General features: G+C 43.0%; 1 protein-coding gene across 3 annotated transcripts in view; it reads right to left on the reverse strand.

Moving 5' to 3' along the window:
- LOC124201209 (protein trachealess-like) overlaps positions 1-18114 on the reverse strand; it is a 35055-nt gene extending 16941 nt beyond the window's left edge. Inside the window, exons 1-2 of one of the 3 annotated variants that reach the window (XM_046597713.1) lie at positions 17293-18114; positions 7956-8024 (exon numbers count right to left, since the gene is read on the reverse strand). In XM_046597713.1, the coding sequence (XP_046453669.1) occupies positions 7956-8024; positions 17293-17588 (365 nt within the window). In that variant the 5' untranslated portion in view covers positions 17589-18114. The remainder of the gene's footprint in view (positions 1-7955; positions 8025-17292) is intronic. The other 2 variants (XM_046597715.1, XM_046597714.1) reach the window with 2 other exon arrangements.
- Between the last annotated feature and the right edge of the window lie 5224 nt (positions 18115-23338).

Here is a 23338-nt window from a genome sequence, read left to right on the forward strand (position 1 = left end):
AAAAATGGCGGCAATCTCCGTCAATTTGGACCTCTGTGGAGAAAAGGAAAACTTTTTGTTTCGCAAGATGTTTCGCTCTTTAGTATGCCCTCCGGCATTTGGTCCCGCGAAACGGTCCCAAAATTTTGGTCCGTTTCGCACAGCTTTTCCGCATTTTAGGCGTTTCGCGTTCGCGTTTCGCTTTCGCAGTTTAGGGACGCCCGCTTTTCTAGGATGCAATTTGAATTTGTGGATGGAAAGTTACGCTATCTTGCGGCTAACATCTAAAGTAAAACAGAATTCCGCTAGATGGCTCAGTGTCGAACCAAACGGAAAAAAAGGAACATCTATGTCTTATATCCAATCAATTTCAGGTAGAACAATTTTTTCTATTACAAAAATTGTTCTATTGTCCCAGTATATTCTACATAAAATATACTGGAACCGTTAGCCATTCACGTACTTATTCCGTTCTATTTTTATACTAAGTTACGCATCCTAGAATTTACGGAACGTTCGGCAATCGGCATTCGAACCGGATCATGAATCTACCGTGGACGCAATCCCAAAATAAATTTTTGATTGATGGCAAATAGTGGTCCACATCGCTATTTGCCTCCGCATTGTTTGCAACTCCATTCGACTCTCTTTTGTCCTTTTGATCAAAGTTTTAAAATCTACAACGTCGGATAAAAATGGGCCCTGTAATTGTCGTCATCAAGTGGTGAAATGTTCACAGTTTTCAAGAGTTTTCAGTCTAAGCGACTGACGGGATTTCGGTAAATAGCGTTTCATTGCGACTGTCAAATTGTTGAACACTTGAGCTCCCATCACCAAAAGGGCCTTTCAAACGTATACACTACCCCGTCATTTGTATATTCAAAGTATCAAACGAGCAACACATGTTTGTCTGCCATTTTCTTTTCCGTCTTTTCAAACAACCGGCCAACAAACACTGCTGGAAAGAGAGAGAGAGCAAAGCGCGTTGAAGAGTTGCCAGTCTGCCTGTGCATTGTTATAAAGGGCCCGAAAAAAAGAGTAAGTAGGTAGTTGTTCCGGATGCTACTGTGCTGTCTAAAAAGCACTCGAGTTCCATTCGAGTGAACATTTCCATGAACACATTCCCATGAAATGAGAAAGAAAAATAGAAAAGGATCGCTACAATGTTATATCTCCAAAGCTATTCCTTAACGAATGCTAAACAGCACTACTGTGTACTGTTATCATGTACGCACACTTCATTCCCTATGTATATAATGCGTGACATAAGAGTCACAGGCAAGGACGAACGACGAACCTTTGGATCCTTTCTTTCTTTTTTCTTACGTTTCTTTTCTGTGCGTTTGATTCAACTGCTGGATGCATATTTGTCGCATACGTGCATCAATAGCCGGTCTTGCGACATTTCGAGAATTCCCGGATATACAGTAACTAACAACTCTCGTTCTCACGACGAAACTATCTGCATTTGGCCAATTTCAAAAGGATCGCCAGGTGCGCTCGATCTTTTTTTTTTTTGAAAATTATTATTATTTTATTTCCCAGAGATCGAAATCGTCGGAAAACATTCTCAGATGATAGAGATAGTTCGCTTGTTTTCCTCACGACGCTTAAGTTATGTATACTACCGTAAAAAAAAAGAGGTAGCAGTGTTGGTAGCACATTGGCTTTTTGGGCGAATAACAGGGGACGGCTATACTACGAGATATAGCAACAATCACACAAAAGGGGGGTTGAAGCATTTTGATGGGGATAATGACAGGGGAGGTAAGTAGAGTCTCACTGCCGGTTTTTCATTTTCTCGCTCCTCTTCTAACAAAAAAAAATTATGTCGAGTTGCTTTTTTCTCTCTTTCATTTTCTTGCGCCTATATATGCAAATTATTTCGAGCCCCTCTATTTGTGCATTTTTTTTTTCCGGATAGACATTATTCTTCACTCGGCCCCACCTCCCTCCTTTCATACCCACGTAAGGTCGTCAGGTAACAGTCTATACACAACACAGAGGCAGCAGTAGAACTCTTCTTATTTATTCCCCCCAACTTTTTAAGTTGTTGATATTGTCCGGAAAAAATAAAATGATTATTTATCATTTCACTGCTGCTGCTGCCGCTTTGCCGGCTTGTTATGTTTTACCGACACGCACTGGGTAGGGGCGACGGGAGGAGAGCGTTAGAAAAATCATAAATAAATCCATAACCATAAAATACTGTCTCTATTTATTCCCACGCCTTGTTACCGTGAAAGAGTTTGCCAACCTGATTTGTCATAGCCAGACATGCATGCTGGCAGATAAACAACAGCACTGGGGCAAAATCTTTTGCTTTTTATGGTTATTATTTATTTCTCTCCCACTTATTTGGCTCTTCATTATGTACAAGTTGTTACGCATTAGAAAGGATGTGTTCAATATACATTATTTAGCCCACTATGGGTATGCGCCGTTCCCCCCCCCCCCCCACCACCTCCCCATATAATTTATGGTTATTAAATACATATGCAATTATGAATGAATTAAGAACATACGATATCGGCATAATTTGCTTCCAATTTCTCTCCCCCCCCCCCCAAACCCTCCCGTTAACTGTAGGATGCATTCTTACACGGTACAACTATAAATACATAGATAATATTTAGCATCACAATCGCTGGAGGGAAGTCGCTTTTACATCAAAAGGTGTGCTGCCGGAGCGATGCCTCTGATGTTTTTCTCTCCCTTTTATTTTATTTTATTTTATTTTATTTTTTTATTGTTTTATCTTTTTTTAGAAAGTATTGAATTACAATGTCCTTAAAAATAGATAAATGACGCGCGGAGGGGGCTGAAGGGACACACTACGCACATAACCCAGGAAAAAAAATAACAGAAAGGAAGAAGAAGAAAAAAAAACAAAGAAAATCAGATAGAACAGTTGGTCTCATTAATTTGAAAAGAACCTTAAAAAGTCGCTGTGACAATCGTAGTAAGGAAAGAAGAAGAAGAAGAAAAAACACAGCAGAGAGAGAGACTCGGAGAATTTCGTCTGATTCTCAAAAGAGATATTTATTATATTCTGCTTAGTTTTTTTTTTCTTTCTTTTCCTTCTGTCTCTGTCTTTAGAAGCTTCTTCAGGTTCTGAATGTGTGTGTGTCTCGCTCGGAAACCGGTGGTGACGGAAATTCGTCAATGTCAAGACATGGTCCAGTCGGCCATCTTGGAATCCCTCCCATTACGACAGCAAAGCAAAATAAATAAATTAAATTGAAAAAAAAATAAAATAAAACTAAAAGAACCCACCCGGAGTATATAGGGAAAGACGGAAAAAGCAGAACCCGACAAAAAAAAAGTATAGGTATAAATAAATAAATATAAAGAACATAGCGAAAGCCGTACGCGGCAAATCAATCATTGACTAGATGAAAGCATTCACCTATTGTCTGTCAACTGGAAATATTATGTTTGATTTCATTTTTCCAAATCACAAATATAGTAGTATTGAGACTGAATTATTTGTTCAGAACTTTATATATATACACTGCGATAGATTGTTGATGTGATACGGATCGAACTACTGCCAGGGGATGACTGTAAGACTGTTAACGAATTGGAATAAAAAAAAGAGCTGCAATGGGGGGGAACCGGTAGCTGATGGCCTGCTGATGCCCATGATGGACGTATAGGAGGGGGGACGGCATGTGCTTGTCACACAATGGTAAATGAGCGGCCAAAGGATCGGATCCATCAAACTGCTAGTCTTCGTGGATAAGCATCTCTTCATCTCTTGCCTTAGTTTATTACAACAAAGTTCCAAGTAAATTTGAGAGAGCAGAGCACTACTTTTCAATGTGTTCTTCCCTTTAATGTTGTGCGTAAGATTTTGTTTTTAGTCTCCCAAAAAGATCCAACCAATATCGAGGGACGATTTCGATTGATGGCTTGGTGTGCTCGAGTCCATAGATTTTGCTTTAACAGAGTGCCGAATTAGTTAGCCCAAACGAACCGGCAGCACGTACAAAATGTACATCATTGGAAAATTTAGCGCGTGCTTGGGTCGACCGGGGCGAAGGAGAACAACAAAAGCGCGCAGACGGCTTTCAGACTGGGCAACCAAATACCCTTATATAGAAAATGGGAGAGAGATGGCTAGGAGACAACGTAACATGCAAAGGTGGGAACGACACATTAAAATCCCCCTTTTTTCTTTCAAAAAACAAACAAAACCAACAGTAGCAGCTCAGCGCTCTAGCTGTTACATCACGAAGGACGTCCGTGAGTATTGGCTATCAAGATGAGAAAGCAAAATAAAAACGCGTGGTATTGAGCCACTTGCATAATACTAAAACAGGAAAAGAAAAAAACACAACGACGACGAGACGAATAATCGCGAATGATTAAGTTCCATGCGCTGGAACTCGCCGCTCGTCGTAGATTTATCCGGATAAAAAGTCTATAGTAGGGAAAAGATGGCGCCCGACTACACTATAACCCAATCTCAGCAGCAGGGGCGGCCTTTAAACTCCTTTTGGTTCCGCCAGCGATCGACGAAACACATCGCGACAAGGAAAAAGGCAACAACCAGGAAATCCACTTTGTTGTCGTTGTTGCTGTTGTTGCCTTTTTGCTCAACAGGGATTCCGTTTTGTACGTAAAACAAAAAAAAATGTACTTGTTAAGTACTCGATCCTGTAAAGAGATGGCGTGACCAAAAGGAAATCCCGGGCGAAATGCCGTCCGTGTTTTTTATCGCAATCGCGCAGATTATACAGCACGCGCTCAATGAATGATTCAAATAAAATCGCCGAAAAACGACGAACCAATGGTTTTCGATATCGGTCGCATTTCCAGCGGGGGGAAATACAAAAGAAAAGAAAAAGAAATTGCACACATTGAATGGACAAAATGGCGTGGAAGATTCCGGGAAAAAAGAATCAAAGCCGTGAAGAAGAGCCAAACGACAACGATAGCGGCCCGGATGGCGGCGAGACTTTGGCAGATTTCAACCCCCTACCACGGCACCGCTCCACGCAAAAAAGAAAAAAAAGGAAAACCTGTCTGCTACTCCGCCCACTCTGCCGGGTTCCGTCGCACTCTCGTCATTTGTTAGTTTTATTTTTTGGGGGGGAGGACTTGTGTTGTTTGAGTTGAATCTCGAAACAACATTGCTGCATAACACTGTCCTGTGCTATAAATCACGCATTACACACTGTGTGTGTCTGTCCGTGTATACCGGCAAAAGTGTAAATATTTAATCTACAAAGGAAACTGTGAAGAAGAAAAAAATAATAACAAAAATGGGCCTTCCCTAGCCAACTGTCGACTATGCAAATGGGCTGCTCATTATTCCTATTTGGGCCCCCGTCTCCAAGGGTGAAATTTGTATGTGTATATCTTTTTTTTTTTCTCTCTCAAAGACTAAAAAAAAAAAAGAAGGGGATCCTGGTGCCAAGTTGTTGTTGTTGTTGTTGTTTTTTTTCCTACTCCCCGGACCTACAATTTTCTGTCGAAATAATAATAAAAAAATGAAGCAGCTAGCAGCAGCAGCAGCAACAGAAACGTGTAAGTTTAACATACTTCATTTTACTGTCGGGTTGTTGATTTAGAATTATGAAGAAGAAGAAGAAGAAGAAAAAAAAGACCGCTAGAGGTGTACACTACTACACGCATAGGGACTAGACTACTATAGCTCGAAATCATTTATGTATACCGACGATTATTTACATCGCCGAGCTATTTTCTTCTTTCTCTCTATCCCTTTGATTCCTTAAAAAACTTTTGATTTTAGAAACTCTAGGAACCAAAAAAACAAAAACAAAAAAATCTTCTTTTCTAAAATACCGCTTGGTCCTCCTCCTTGTTGAGTGACTGGAGAGTCGAGACGAAGACGGGGCCGTTCAGTCACAAATGTCACAAGAGAGAAAGAGCAAAAAAGGGGGGAGAAAAACAAAAACCAAAAACAGTGGGAGAGCTAGCAGCTAGGGGCCATCTGGTCATCTTGATGGCGTCTTTCAGTAGCCACTCCAACAATGTCACAGTCATTTGGGTTTAGAGCCGAGAACAATGTTTGAATAGGCATCAGGAAACACTAAAATTGAAAAAAAAAAAAAAAAAAAAGTCTAGAGCTTGGAGTAGTCAACCGTTTCAGAATTTGCCCATATAGTTATTGCCGGTTATTGCGTCATATCCTCGCAAACGGAATATAAATTAACGATAGATTGTGTAAGGTGTACTCTGATTGGTCAATGTAGCGTGAGGTAAGCCATCGTGAGCATCACGAATGGGTATACGTCTTACACATTGTTTGTTTTGTTTGTTTCAAATTCTTCGCATTGGCCCGCAATTTCTCACATAGCGATCGCGTCAAAAAGTGAAGTGAAACAATGCCGCCGTCTTGTACACACGTCATTCCATTCGACTGGATTCAAACTAGACCATATACATACAGCAGCAGTCGCAGTCACGAGCCGGATTGAATATATAGCCAGCGGTACAACGACGAATCTGCCGCAAGTTGCGGTCTTTGGCGAGGGGAGAATCAAACAAGACAAGCCGGTGGCACAGCCATTTGAATAATTCTTCAATTGCCCGCCCCTCGTCACACGACCGACGCGTTTTTTTTAATAAACCATATCCAATATTGTACATAGGCCTTTGTACACTACTATTCGACATTTCCATCGAAATCAAAAAGATTTGAAATAGGCGCGAAAATTCGAATGGAACCAAAACTGTTTTCCTGTGTCACAGCCTCAGCATTTGTCACGACAGATTTCCTCCTGCCGCCATGGCTCTAAACGATGTTTCCTCAAACATGAATGAATGCAAATGCATGTCGCTGGCCTATTTCCTTATTCCGTGTGGCGTGTAAACGAGGAAAACTTGTTTTAGTTTCTTTTTCTTTTTCTTTAATTCCCAATCGAAAGGAAATTCCCTTTTTCTTATTTCACGATGATAAAGAAAAAACCAACTGCAACGTTTGTCAGGAAGGTTGGAATATTGCGTCATCGATATCCAACCAAGAGCAGTTCAAAATATTGCACACGTACTATAACACATCTAAATGCCACCACCAAGGTCTTGAAAATAAAAAGAGAACGGTAACTTATCACTTTGGGTTTCGAATTTCCCGCTGTGATACAAGTGAGGCCGGGAAACCAGGGATGACAAGCCCGCGGAGAGTGGAGGATACATCATCAGGCGTGGCCAAACTATGTTACCGTGTGTGTAGTTGTGTTGACTGAGTTAAGAGGACAGTACAAGAGCGTGGCTCGCGTGACCGATTATCACACACTCGCAACAAGTTTTCTTCTTTATTTTTCGAAAAAGAAATGCACCTGGCAGCTCGCAGGTGGTCACGTGGCAACATTTCCCAAACGCCTGGCTTCGTGAGCAATCAGTCATCATCACGGTCGTGTTGAATCATCTACACACAAGTGGCGATGCCATTCGACACGCCAACCCCCCCCCCCCCCCCCCACCACCACCACTACCACCATCATCACATTCAATCGAACAGCGGCTATTAGGCCTAGATGCATTCAACAAACGCCGTTATCTGATATCTTCATACCAAGATTACAGGATCTGATTAGAAAAATAATAATAATAATAATTTGACTATTATAGCCAGCGGCGCCATCTTCAACGTTTTTTAATGACTTGATTTGCTTCTCACTTGTTGCGCAACCCGACCGCAACAACTAGGAAAACATTTTGGGTGGGTCCCGAACGCTGGAGAAAGGGAAAAAGGAGACACACACGCCATCGACAAGCTGTGAGACTGCGGGAAGTTGTCACTGGCTCGAAAGGGCAAGTGGCCATTTGCCGGACGGGGAAAATGGGCGGCGTGGTGGGGGAGAAGCCGCTAATGCAGTTGCTTGGCAAGCAGCTCAAAGAACCCGATTCATTCGTGAGTCGGCCGCAAGAAAACAACAACAACAACACCGAGAGAGAGAGACTAATTGATTCGAAATGCCGATAAAAATCAAGACTGGACTTACCCCGAGTGGAGTCCGCTGTTCGGATGATGGTGGCCGGTGACGAAATCCTCAAGTCCGCCTTTCCTGCTGGCGGAAAAACAGATAAATCAATAGGAAACGTAACGTTAGTCTAACAAATACAGCGACCGATTGCGAAGCATTTCGAACAATGGACAACAATTCAAAATAGCTCGGCCAAGAAGAATTCAAACATGATTCAAAAACAAAATTTCCAAATTTCTCTGGTCCCCGTCCATTCATTCCGCCGTAGTGGCTGGCTTGACTGGACTTGGACACAAGAGATGCGTTTGACGGAAGTGACGTGAAAAGATGTCGCCTCAACCATTTCGGATCGCTTGTTAAACGCAAAAGGGACGGCAGCAGAAGCAGCAGCATGAGCTGGAGGAGCAACAGCCACAACTTACAAAAGAGGTGAGACTCGTCCCAACACCTGGGAACCAGTGAGGCTGACGGGACGAGGCCAGTGCTAATGCTGACGGGTGACGGACATGTACAGCCTCAGCTTCTTCGTCTCAGCTCACTGCGAGCTGGACTGCTGGGACGTGGTAGATTGCCGGACGATGAGGACCAGCCACAGCTCTCGAAAAGTGTTGGAAACAACTGCGATGCGCGCGCGCGCGTTAAAAAGCACACCTTTATCCTTTTTTCCCTATTTCTCTCTCTCTTCCATTCTTCCACAGTCTCTCCCGATGGCCTTCTTCTACAAACTGCTGGCGGCGTCTTAAGAAGAACCTGTTCCCCCCCAACAAAAGTCCAGCGCAGCACTCTCCTTCTAAGCCAGAGAGACACAAAGGGGTAGAGGTGGAAAACAATTGACGTAAAACGAAGAAGATTTCCTCATCATTCCGGGCGATAGAGAGAAAGAGAGGGGATGTGTGTGTGTGTGCATTATATTGTACAATAAATCAAACGGGGAGAAAAAAATCATAAATTGATCGAATTGTGATTGTATAAGAAAGAGAGAGAGAGAGAAAGGCCCCGACGGGTTTGGTTAAAGTTGCGTCTGGACGGTGCAATACGCGTGGAATATTTTTTACGTAACGCCAAGAACCTGACAAAGGGGGGATCTATCGGTTGATTATCTTTACTGCCCATCTTGATTACTCGCACCTCCGCGTCCAACTCGTAAAAACAGGTGTGTTTATAGCGGACGTCCAGCCTTTTTTTTTTTCGTGTGTGTGTGTGTCTGTGTGTCCGGCTCTCTTCATTTCCCTATCATCCTATAAATAAATATGTATTTATACGCTGGGAATTTACCTGCACATCGCAGTGCCTGTCTCGGGATTCACACACACACAAACCGGTGATGGGTATATAATAATCCCAGCATCACACAATCTGATCAAAACAGCTATCGATATCTTTTTCCCACTTGAATCTTTCCCCCAACAAAATAATTAAAAGAAACTGTGCGTCTTTAGCCATCATTACCCAATTGTAGATAACTCCGTCGTCTTCAAAAATCCATTCAAACAGCGCGCGTCCAATAATAACTTGGACCGAATTTCACGTTTCTCCGATTTCTAATCCGATGCGCCGTTAAAGGGTTGTTTTGATTTATTTTGGTTTTATACCAACATGGAAATATCGATAAGTTGAGGAATGTCTGTCCACATCGTGATGGAATGTTTTCTTACCAATATCTCTGGGTCGCCTTTTAGCCCGGGTGGTACCTACTATACGCGCAGAGGCGGGCCATGTATATTGGGGCTCGGTCTATCAACTATCAAGAGACACACGCCCCGATTCATTGGGTAAAACAAAACAAAAAATATGATGGGGCGATTGTTATTGTTGTTTTCCTCTGGAGCGGAATCAATCATGTCGTCCATGAAAAATCTCTAATGACACACATAGATAACGGGAAACTGGAATTGTGAAAGTTGCCCAAAATTCTCGTCATCTCTCGACGTGGACAGTCGATTTGAACGGTGTGTGTCGTCTGTACCGAAGAAGAAGCTCTTGTCCGATTGACATGTACCAATGCAATGTCATCCCCATTTCTCTCTTGTATACGCAACATATCCTCGTCTCATTCGTCATCCGTCACAAACGGCATCTTTTCACCTTTCATTAATAATGCACCCGTCATCATCGAAAGGCCTACCGTTCCACTTTCTTCCTTCAAAAAATAAAAAATCTTATCAGTTACACGAAAAACCATCGAGCCGTGCGGTTTATCTCCAAAGACAATAATGCAATACACATGTTATTTTTATTGTTCGATGTGTGTTTGCCTTTGATTTTTCTTTCCCCCCGATAGTAATAACAAAAACCCACACACAGAGAGCAACAGCTGCCCCGGACGAATGTGTGCAAACGCCAATAACAGTATAAAGGCGGTGCTCGTCTCAATTACGACACCAAATCTAACGCAATCCCCTTGGAAACGAAACAAACAAATATCAAGGGAAAAAAAAAGCGGAGAGCTGTTATATGATCCGAATAAATTTATACGAATCGAAAAATATCTGACGTGGTTGATTTGTTTTTTTCTTTTCTTTTTTTTTACGATTATTCTCCGCATTTCAAGAATTTCGGAAGATATCGACGGGGGATCCGCGTGGAAAAGGGGTGGTGGGTCCAGCATGGCGGTGTGTGTCATTCCGCTGCCTCTTGGCGGGGAAGCGAATCGCATTTCATAACAACAGCGCGATACTATAACACATTTTTTTTTCAAGCGGGGAGGGAAACAACATTACATCCGTCGCCCCCCTATGCAACTGCTGCTGCTGCTTCTCTTTTTTTAGCTGCCGGGGGGTTTGTCTCTCCTGGCTCTAACGTTTAACGACTGTCGGTCCCTTATTTGCATATGCTATAAGCCGCTTGCTCGTAATAATACGAATAAAAAGGGGTGAATAGGGAACCAAACCAAAAAAACGGGAGGCAAAGGATGGACTGATCCGATTTATGAGACACGCTCCGTCTTGTTTGATTTGTTTTGTATTTTTCCACAACCGCAAAATTGGCCCGGTTTGCCCCGGGTCAAAAAAATGGACTCGACCTAATCCCCCACCACCACACGCAGCGCTGCTGTCCTAGATTATAGTATAGTATTGTGCGCCAATAGGATTTTTCACGCACGATCGCGGTGTGCGACAGATTTGTACATTTCGTCTGCGGGGCTTCAATTACCACAAACAAGTAGGCCAAACTGACTGAAATCAGATAAAATGGGCAAAATGCAAACACGAATTTCCAGCTCTCAAAAACGGAAATGTCGATTGTCATCCGCACCCCAAATAAAGAGAAGAATCTGGGAAAGTCGAGTCGCCGTTTTCGATTAAGAGAATGAAACGAACGGAGAGAGGAGGGGGATCGAGGCGGGATGACTGATTGAATTGGTCCCGAAGGCTCCGTTTCCCGCCGTGCCGTGCCGTGTGTGGGTTTGAGAAGAGTTGCTCCAGCTACTTTGCCCACTGCCGGTTATTCGGAGGTGATGGTTATCGCTGCTCCTTATTCCCTCCCAGCACAGCACAGCCCAGCCCAGCTTCTAGTTTGGTTGCTTAGCTTTTGTCATTTTGGCCATGCAAATGCCACCCGCAACTTCCTCCGGTGATGCCCCCCCTTTCTCTCCCGGGAACTCTCTCTCTCTCTCTCTCTCCCGGTTGCACAGACGGCGAATAAACCGCGCCGCAAGTTGCAGAAGCCCGAGTAAACGAAGCCGTCACTTTTAAAAACATGCAGCATGCAAGAGAGTATATATATCTACTATATGCACACGCCAGTGTCTACTATATGCTCTTCGACGTGCTGCCCAATCAACACAGTTTCCTCCGTCGTGTGTGTGTGTGTGTGTGCACCAGACTCATTTGCATTTTCAGTTTCTATGCGCGAGTTTCCCTTTCGACTTTGCGGTCTCAATTGAATTAAACTTGGCTCAAGTTGTTGGCCGACATCTTACACAATGCGTTTTGTATACACATCATCCAACATGTCCGTTTTAGTTTGCCCAGTCTGGAGAAAGAAAGAAAAACAAAATAAAAAACAAATGCAGCAGCGCAATTTCCAGATGCGGGCCTAGTAGGGGAGGGACGTGTGTGTTTCGTTTAGGTCAAACGTCATGTCATCGCGCGCCAATCGGAATAGTCCGATGCTCAATCACAACGGGAGGCAAATCTCTCGGCGCGAGCCAACAAGGAAGAACTAAATGGCGAACGTTTTGTTATTTAGCGCTGCTGCCGGTTGCTGCTGCTGCTGTTGACTGGCCCGTTGGACTGGCCAAGAGGAAAAATGTGAAGAGACCACAGCAGCAGCAGGAGCAGCAGGAGCAGCAGTAGGAGCCCGGCTATTTCTTTTTCGTCGTGTGTAATTTATACACGCGGATCAATGACGTGCGATTAATGCGTGACGACGGCGAGCGTGACCGGGCGCTCAAGCATCAAGCCAAACCGTCCCCTGGCTGTGTATATATAACCCTTTAGCGCGCGCTACCCAAAAATATATATGCCCGCGCGTCTATATGTTCATTGTATGCGAGCCGGGTATTTATAACGTGCCCGTTTGTGTGACGACTGGCCAGCGGGATATCAGCGTCAACTCACGACACCCGATTGAATCCATCTCTTTCGTCTCTGATGAATCGATAGCGACCTTCCAGACGGAAAACCTTAAATAGGCCTAAATAGCAAAAGTCCCGACTCCACTCCGTATCAACCGTCTACTACGTTTCAAGGAAAAAATCTCACGAAAAATTTCTTTTTTTAAAAAAACAAGGGTTTGTTTATAGATGTATAATACACGTAGTAGTAGTAGTATATTTTAGTCTCCTGTATTATTTATACATTTATATGTATCTTACGCACCGTGCCTATATACGTGAACGCATATAACGGACCGTACGGAGTCGTAGGTTGGGAGACTTTGAAAGAGACAAACGAGGACTCGATTATCAAAGGGACAACGGCAAAGGCGGTTGACTTTTCTTTTTTTGTTTTTTTTTTGTTTTTCCCATTCGGCTATTCCATCAAGTTTTTTTTTACTTTTTTTAAAACTAACCGAATCACACAAGAAAAATGTCTTAAATGTTAAAAATAAAAAAAAAAACTTGTTTGTTTTTTACTCGATTTCCTCGGCCTTTTGAGTGTCTATTTTCCCGGTACCGTCCGCTCCTTTTTACGTTTTTCGTTCAATTCCCTGCGCTGCAGAAGGTAACGGAAAATAATTATCAGATCCAATCAATCGAGTCTTGGCCGACGACGATCAATGCGCGATGACGTTCATTGAGAAAGTTGCCCTTCAGGTGCGGTCCGCCAATCAAAAGGGAAAAAAGAGGGACAAGTTGGAGAGCTTGGGCTCCGGGATTTTTTTTTTATCGCCGCGCTTTCATTTGTTTCATTTGCTCTGGTCTGTGTCTGATTTTCTTGTCGGATAATTGAGAGAGAAACAAGAAAAAGAAAATGCGAAACGCAATGGACAAGGGGGGAGGACAAAAACAAAAAACAAAAGGAAAAAAAACAAGAAATCTAAAGCGCCACCCCGGTGTCGCCAAGAAACGGCCACCCAAGTCACCGCAGTTGAAACGCACACACTCGGTTAACTGGTATATATATGCATCTAATTGTATGAATGTGTGTATAATATACCCTTGGCATGGCACACTGCTGCTGCTGCCTATTGGAAGAAAGAAACCTATCGTCGCGCAAGATACATTATAGGCACCGGTGCCTTTTATGAAATACACGGCCAAGCGCACAACTGAAAATCCAACTTTAAAAAAAAAATAAAATAAAATAAAATAAAAAAAGAGGTAGACAAAATAAAAATAAAAAAAAAACATCGTCGTCTGTGTGTGTGACAGTCTTATACAAGATTTTAGAAAACTTGTTTTGTTTTTTCTTCTTCTTCTTTATTTTTTGTTTTTTCTGTCTCCTATTTTATCCTTCCTTCCTCGTTTTCTTGTATTATACAGTTTCTATCAGCACCGGCTCTCCAAGTGCTGGGCGCGCGCGTGTGTGGTTCCACCTGATTGTCCATCTAAGTCAATATCTATCGCTCGGTCGGTAACGTTGTGAACAATCAATCCGAAGCGCCGTGGGTGACCTCCCCGAGCAGACTATTTGACTAGTTCGATGCCACTAGTATTGGGACTAAAACGAAATCGATTGTTGTCTGGGTTCGGGACGGTAATGGCCGACGGATGAAAAACACAAAATCGAGTATAATAGTAAGGACAAAAATCCATTTCTTTTTTCCTCGGTATTCTTAATCGTTCAACTTAAAAAAGCCCCCAAAAATCTTGTTGGTATGAACATCTGAAAGTGACACGATAAGGAAACACGTAAGAGAGAGAGAGAAGTTGAATCGCTGGAGATACGGTTGTCCGATTGTGCTCGCATCCAACTGCCGGATAGGACCGATGGGGTAGTACTTGCTATACGGCTTAAGACAAAGTGCTCCATGTAAAAAAAGGGAATATTCAATTCTGTAAGAAACGAGACTTTAAAAAATCTTTGCTGCTCTCAAAAGTTCACAGACAAATGAGGCGCGTCCGGCTAAAAAGTGACCCGCCCCTCTTCTTCTTCTTCGGTCTCAAAAAACATACACAAGAGATTCATAACAAAAACCCCGGCTCAGTCGTCGTGAATTAATGATAACGTCCGTTCGCCTCCACAACGAAACAAATTTCACTCAAAAAAACAAATAAATTAATAAGAAAAAAAAACGAAAAAAAAAATCAAAACGAATCACGGAAAACGGGAAAATAATCAATAAAGGTGTAGAAATTCACGCTACTAAATACGCTCGGTTGAAACTAAATATTCCGGATCTATCTCTTATTTCGAACCTTCTACCCGGCGCGGATTCTCTCTCATTTTTCAAATTGAAAAAAATTGGCGGTAGAATTTATACAAACTGATATAGAAACACGGTTGAGTAATGACGAGAATTCAACGACCATGTGAAGTCAAAGATCTCAAAAAAAAGAAAAAAACAGAAAAACAGAAAAGAATAAATCGGAAAAAAAAACATAAAAGAAAAGGTGAGAGAGGGGGGAAATCTGGAACAGGGAAATGCTCTTTCGAGTTTCGACTGCCGAGCGCTTTAGCGTGGCAGCAGCCCGCAACACTGGCCGTCCTATGCAGCAGCAGCTCGAGTCGCGCGCCCGGCACTGTTGTGTGTGTAGAGAGAAAATACGTCTGAAGACGGCCGGTCATTAATTTCCCGGGCCAGTGAAGTCGAGCGTACAGTAAGAGACGAAACAAACAGAACGAAAAAAAGAGGGGAGGCCAAAGAATGAAGAGGAAGAAGGAAAATAAATAAATAAAATAAAATCAAAACAAGGTCACCACCTTTTACAGTCTGGTGACTGGAAACTATCGCGCGCGATGGATACCCCCCTCATCCATCGATCACTATATGTACATTTATCCTCTCCATCGCTGCTCGTCAGCATCAGCCCCCCCCGATCCATGGGTGGGTGGCCCTCAAACGCGGTACCGGGCGGGCAGCAGCAGCAGCAGCCGGACATCCATCAATCGGGGAGCGGACGGGGGGTTTCCATTAAGGTTGAAAAGTTGCCGATTGGCGCGCGGGCCCGCATTATATTGCGTCAAGAGACGTCATCAACGTTCTTCACGGCTTTCTCCTTTCGCTCAAACACAATTTTGGGGACTCATTAGCTAATCAGCTGATCGCACACCGACAGGTAGTCTCTCTCTCTCACAACATCAGCCGTCGCGCGGGGGTTGGCTATTGAGATTGTCATCACCATCCAGATGCAAGCGAGTTCGATCTGGATCTAAACAGGATATTCAAACTTGGGACAAGGTTTTCTTCTTCTTCTTCCGCACTCGGGCGTTATCTGCACAACATACCAAGTGACCATTGTTAACCTATACGACATCTCTCTGCTTCTGTGCCTCGGTGATGATTTCGTTCTGAACGGGGGAAATACGTTAAGACGCTGGCTATATCCTCCCTCCCACTAATTGCAATCTATCCATTAAAAAGAAAAGATTTCGTCGACTATCAGACGCTCGATACGTCGGCATTCATTCCGGATGTGTATAAGTTATATAACAAGAAGGAAGTAAGAAATAGAAAAGAAAAAAAGGGGTGGAATGCTGATATCAGTGATGCGGAATGTTCTCATTAATCCTCGCCCGATGGATTGAACTGAGAGCGCCACGACAACGGTACATTGACCGTCTAATACTCGGTACTACCACAGTGCTGCACATTCAAATGACCATAATGAAATGCCACATACGAATGTGTGTGTCGTACATACAACATGCATATAGCCTACGTATCTGTGAATTTCGTCGTTGAGCCTGGTGGCTTGCCTCCGCATTCAGTTTGCAGCAGCATACCTCGATCTATAATAATACTATATACGCGCGGCGGAATTCAGCCCAACATTGACTCGACGTTTTCTTTTCTCTCTCCGTTCGGGAGATGAGAAAGATGATTTTTCAAAGAAAGAAAGAAAAAGAGAAAAGGACAAAAGAAGCCAAAAAAGAAAAGAGAGAAAGAAAAAACCAGGAGAGAATCAAACAAAGTCAAAATGTCGCCAGAGAATGAAAGGGTGGAAGATGCCGCCTGTTCTAGAGATCCACCGACTCTCTACTGCCGCCACTACTATACATCCCGAAAGTGGCCAAGACATCCTCAAAGATGGCGGGATGATGAGTTAAGTGAACCTTAGCCGACTAAAGAAATAAAACACCTAGACCGGGTACCTCCAAAAAATACACGTGCCGTTGCGGCAGGGGAAGTTCGGGATTAATTCAATAACTTTCTCAGCACATTCCAAAGATTTTTATAGGCCTGCCACCAATCACATTTCAGAGCGGATATCAATCAAGTGAATTCGGGAGCGTGATATACAAATTTCGATATCGGCAATAACCGCCCCCTTGCGATCCATCGTGCTCCAGCCGGTTCGTGTGTGTGCGTGTGTACGATAAGATGGGCCAGCTTCCAATATCAATAAAAGAATCTGCCGGGCGCGCGCTTTGAAAAGACTCACGGGAACGGTGTGTGCGGTGAGTCTTGTTGTGTGTTGATCGACAGCCGGATCAATTGAATTCCGGCTGGCGCGCCGCATCAACAGAGCAGCACTTGCGGCGGGACTTGCGGGCTCGTTCCAATAGCCGATTCAATCAACAGTGACGTCATAATAACAAAAGATGGGAAGAAGAAAACGGCCGCACAACGGAATTCTATCACTACGCACATCGAACGAGGGTTTCCGGTTACCGGATAAAGTGGACTCTCATCTTTATACCGTATACTCACGTTAAAAGTCACGCTGTAACTCGATATAGACACGCCGGTGAGTGAAAAAGTCGCTTACATTCATAATAATAGAATAAGTGGCTGTGTGGCCTACCTGCTGCTGTTGTTGTTGTTGGCGCTGTTGTTGCCGCTATGGGACGTCGAGTAGAACGGATATCCCTGAGGTAGGTGCAAGTCCATGGGCAAAACGGCGGCACTGCTGTTCGATTGGTGCGGATGCTGCTGCTGGAGTTGAATCTGCTGCTGCTGCTGTTGCTGCTGCTGCTGATGCAGGTGGTGGTGGTGATGGGGGAGGTGATGATTGTGAATCAAATCGGCGGGATTGGCGTACAAATCGTCTGACGGATGCTGTTGTTGTTGTAAACCGTGAGGCGACGGTTGCTGCAACATCTCACTATTGCCCGGAAGACAAGTGTACAAAACAACAATTGATCTAAAAAAACTAGCGTCTTTTCAACTCCGATCACAGCACTGGGGTCCGTGTCAGTTAGTCATCATCATCGTATGTAATCGATCGCGGGGGGGCTCACGACACTATTCCGCACAAAAGTCATTCGCCATCCGGGCGCACCAAGTGTTAAAATTTCTTTTCCTGTTCCTGTAGTTCTCCACTCCAATTTAAAAAGGTCGAAATCGCACAATAAGAAATGGGAGGCGTCGAGGGGACACGTGTTCAGTATAGGGCGACAGCCAACAGGCAACTGACTTGCTGCCGACCGACTATTGCGCCTTTTATTACCGCACATAGAGCAGCAGCAGTAGCAGCAGCCACCAAGAGTAGGTCTGCTTTTACGGAAGGTTTGCTTAGCTCTAGTCTCTCTGGCCTGGGCATGGCCTGGACCGTCGTACTCTCTCGTAAACTCGTTCCCTCCCGTTTTCTGGTGAACACACCTCCCGTTCGGCGCACAGCAGCCAGCTAGCAGAGCTCCGTTGACTGTGTTATGGCCAGCAGGACTTGCCTCTCTTTTTTGTTGTCTTTTTTTGTTGTCTTTTTTCGCTGCTTTTGTCTTTTGTTTTCTTTCGCATCTTTTTCTTGATTCTTGAATTCAATCAGCAATCGATATCTCCAGCTCCATCTGGTATCCAGCGAGTGTAATAATTTTCGTGTGAAAAGAAATCGCCAAATTCGGTGGAGAGGCTCCTCCATCATCTAGACACAAGAGAATTTTCAGATTTTTAGTGGTTGGTGATGAATAATAAACGGCTATAACAAACACTGCCTAACCGAATACGAAGGATAATAACACATCTAATAAACATAGGAAATCAAACTTTTGATAGAATAAAAGAAGTGTTGGTGCGTGTACGACACTGTTGTTCCGTTCCGACACATTACGTATGCAGTTGGCTACGTGACAAGAAAAGATGGCCGCATAATCCGGTTAATATCTTTCGACTATTTCACAGCCAGTTTGTGTATTGTCACTCATGACGAGACTCGTTTCATAAATACATCTGGATGCGTTTTCTTTGCCCGAGACTCGTATCTCTTTCTCTCTCTATTCAACATGTTCCTTTCAAAAAATAAAAGTTTGAGTGTGGTCAAAAAGACGAGTTCTGACTGCTAGCGTGATTCTCTGATAAGCTCGTGTTCATTGAGCAACGCAAATTGCTTTCATCTTAATGATCTGATAAAGTACATATACAAGCGACTGGGGTGAGCTAACCAAATTCAAGTTCAATCATGTTTTACTGTTTTAGGGGGAAATGATTGTTTTCAATCAAGGTTGATTTTGGGTAAAACTGTACTCTAATTACGGCATTTACTTTACTTTTACTTCTCTTTTTAACAAATACAAAATGCTAGAAATGGAGAATTTACCCGAAATTGTTCCAAATTATCCAATGGCGGTCCATCAACACGTGGACAAAATAGCACGAATAAAGAACAACCTGCTCCATCGACGAAAAACTGACAATGAATCAATGGCCCCCGAATCAACTTGAGCTGGGTTGCATTTCTTTTTTAATTATAATTATTATTTTCGAAGGTGAATCGGCTACCACAAATATTTTTTTAAATAAAATGATTTGATATAATGACCACAATTTCAAAATCGTGATTCAGTTATAAATATTTTAAAATAAAATTCATGTTGGTCTTTGAAAACGTGAAAACTGAGGGGATGAGTAAACATCGAGAAAATGTGGATTAGGATGGGGCAATATTTTTCAATCAAAGTTGAATTTGAAATGAGACTATTTTTGAATCATTTGCATTTCTGTCGAATTTTACCCCTATTTCCATTATTTTATGTAATGAAAAAATTATGAATGAGTCAAGAGTTGCGATTCGTTTGAGACCACACAAAATATTAAACCCGATTGTCAACACTATACAAAAGGAGTACCCACATATCGAAATTATATAACACTTTCAATTCCAGTAATATGCATAATGTAGCTGCCGTGAAAATAACGTGTTATCAACAAAAAAGGAGTAAACATCAACTGAAGTTGTTAGATAGACGTAAGGTTCGTCAAGGACAACGAGGTAGAATTGTGACTTTGTGAGTACTGCCAAATATTCTTCTTTTATTAGATAACCTCTTTCCAACGCGTGTGCAACTGGATGTTGTCAGTCGACAGTCGACTATTAATATAAAATACTTTTTTTTGGTTGGGATTTACACCCAAAATTTCCCGCGTTGTATATAACTAAACAGTGATAGCGTGACAACTGAACCTTGGTACATCAAATCAGATGGTATCAACGATTGTTGGAATCACGGAACTGCTGATGGAAGAGAGAGGCCAAGTGGTGCCGGTGAACGTCAACTAGAATTAGCGGCTCGACTCGCCACGGAAACGGCCGCCTTTCTTGCCCAGGTATAACTCTAATTGCTGTAAAAATAAATAAAATAAAAATATAAAGACGACATTCCACGTAATAGCGGGCGCATCTCCGCATTGAAAGTCGAATGGCTCGGTTATAGTTCGCGGCCAACGTGAATCATTAAATTGAAGGTAGTTCAGCCATTTTGAATTTCTTGTTAGAGAAGATGTGAAATAGAATTAATTTCTTTTTGGTTTTGGTTTTGTTTTGTGTCTTGTTGTTATGCGTGCCGAGTCGAGTTTCTAATTCTACATTCTACCGGTATCGACGAGATTCGGGCACCTTTGGAACTTGTGAAAATGTGGAGAATCGTGAACATCTTTGAACCGGCAGCAATTTCACTAATTGAGCGTCCCAAAACATCCAAAGTTGTCCGTTCCCAGCCGTTATTCTCTACATGGGATGTACTTATTCCAGGGGCACCACACAGACGTCGTAAAGTGTTATCATACGAAAACAAATGAAATTTAATAATCATAGATCTGTCAGGTGTGTTGTTGAAATGAAAATCCGCGCAGCTTCCAAGAGTTATTGTGTAGATTGTTGTACGGTCGACAACACACAGTCTAATGTACATTTCTCATTTCGTCGCTATTACAGAAATTGAGATGAATGGCCTTGTGCATTTGTGAGTCTTTTGTTGGATTTTCTCTCTTGATGATGAAAAGGTACTGATGAAGTAGCGCTCGTTATTAGACAAACAACCGATTCTCAGTTGTTGGTTGGTGACCCGCCGCTGCGTTGGCATCACTCGTCGTCGTTCCCCTTTTTTGTTTTGTTGCTGCTTCGCTTGGATTATTAGATTTTCTTTTGTTGGTTGTCCAAACTTTCTTTTGTCTTTTATTTCTTTTCGAGACGACCGAATTATGATTTCAGTCAGCGACGTTGAGACTTGCAGTAGTAATACAGTCCGGCAGAAGATATATCCCACACAACAACAATAATATACCCGCACGGCCTGCTGTGGGATCTGATAAGGCCAACTATTATTTACTGAAAGACACCCAGTCCGATCCGGTTAGTCCGTGACATCATTTTTTTGTTATTGCGGCCACCACCACCGACCCGATGTATTATAATTACATCATCTGGCATCGACGGCACGGAAGCTCAGTCTCAACATTATTTTCTTTCAATTAAAGTTAACGAAGTTGATCATTAAACGATGGGTAGAGGGCCCATCTTCAACTGTGATTATAGCCCATTGTCGCAGGGGGGGGTTTAACAGTGCGATTCCAATCGCTGACGACAATTCCTTCCAGATGTCGCCCACCGATAGGATAGACAAGGAGTCCCATGTCACATATAGAGGCACCGCTCTTTCATCGCCCCCCAAACTCATTATGCCCATCCATTTTGGTCTTTTTTTTCTACCTTCCTTTTTTCTTTTTCTTGTTCGGCGGCGCGAGAGGCTTCAACGGCAAACGGCGGGCGGTCGCAGCAGCAAGCAGCAGCCATCTCCTATTTACAGCCCGACTCTTTCGATTATCATTTTTCCGCATGCCCGGCTGCTGGCTGGCTGACTGGCTGGCTAGCCCTGCCAATTTCACCATCAACCACGACCTCGGTTTATATGATATTATATAGCTTAGAATTTTTCTTCTTATACAGCGTATAAATTTATACTAAGAAAGAGAAGAAACTCTTGTTTCTTTTTTGTTTTCCCCCAGTATATATGCTGCCCCAAAAGAGGCAGGCAGACGGTTAATGTCATGATTTATCGGCTCAACAGCTTAAGATGCGATTAATTATTCATATGTTTTCGCTGTGTGAGAGAAAGAGAGAGAGAGGGTACAAATAAATGAAATGACGCGGATGTTGTATAACACACACAGCACATTTCAGTCAGATTTTTGTTTTGTTTTCTTGTTGTTTAGTCTTTTTTAGGGTTGCCCCTTTTTGTTGTTGTTATCCCCCGGTTGCGGCGGGCAGCACTCACACAGAGCTCTGATGCAGTTCACGACAGCCTCCGACTCTCGACTCGTAAATCATGAAAACTACTACGCGGCTGGTCGCTATCTCAGCCGGACGGAAAACGCTAAAAAACAAAAAATGAAAACAAAAAATAACCCAACCACAAAAAACAAAAAAATACCCAAAAAATCAAATGTGTAAAAAAAGGTATAGAGAGGTGGACCTGTGTGTGTGTTTCAGCGCAAAAGTGAGGTAAACTATCAAAAAATAAATCCTGCCCATCTCGTTACCACAGCGGAGGAGCATCAAAAACACCGTATTTGGATTGACCATGAAACGAGCTGCTGGGGGAAATGGCCAAATTTGGTCGAATTCCCCACCGATTTTGCAATGCAAATTATTGGTTTTATTCGAAGGCGATAGTTAAGATTGGTATTTTTCGTCTATTTTTTTTATTATTTTATTTTCTTACTCTGCTGCGCTGCGCTGGTGGGAAACGTAACGATTCAAAGCGACGCATCTTTGATTTAGTTCGTATATTTTTTCGTTGGGGGATTTCTTTCGTGTTGAGAGACCAGCAAAAGGGGAAAAATAAAGACTGTTGGGGGGAGAAAAGAAAAAAAGATGAAGAACGTCTAGGAACAATTCGAGTCAATTAACTCGGTCTGGTCGTAAAATGTGCTCCAGCAGCGCGAGAGAAGACGCGGCCACAGGATAGCTCGGCCATCACCGTTGAGAGTAGAGAGATAGCCGAGGTCAGGGGTTGGCCGACCGAAAGATGTAAATGTTTTTTCTTTCTTTTCTTAAGCTCCAGCAACTCGAAAAATGTATAAGTACTTACGCAATATTTCATGACAGAGCTAGCTGCAGCAATCCGTTGGAAGCAGCAAGAGACTCTTCTTTCTCGTCCGCATCTCTTGGATAAATAATATTTTCCCGGCGTCCCCCATTCGTGATGGCGTTCATCGCCCGCTGATGTCCAGGGCTCATGCGCAAACGGAGCCGCCCCTTCCGCACCGTAAACATGTGTGTGTGCAAACAATCTCACACGTCTCGGGCAAGGAGAAACAAAAGGAAAAACCAAAATATTTGCTTCTCTATTTTGTTGTTGTTGTTCTTTTTTTTTTTCCTCCCCATTTGTTTTGAGAGGGAGGAGAGTACACAGCTGAGAAGAGAGAAAAGGTGTTCAACCGTGGAAAAGCCGCCAGCGGGAAGAAAAAAAAGTTCTAACGGTCGTCTTATGCAGATGATGGCAGCAGTTATCATTTAGATTTTTATTTTATTTTTTTCAAAACTTTTATTTTCCCTTCAAGTTGGGTTTCTCTTTCGTATTATACCTCTAAATAAAAACACTGGGAGACCAGCAAGCGTTTTGGCTGAATTCTGACGC

This window comes from Daphnia pulex, chromosome 8 (genome assembly GCF_021134715.1).
Source record: "Daphnia pulex isolate KAP4 chromosome 8, ASM2113471v1".
Taxonomy (NCBI): domain Eukaryota; kingdom Metazoa; phylum Arthropoda; class Branchiopoda; order Diplostraca; family Daphniidae; genus Daphnia; species Daphnia pulex.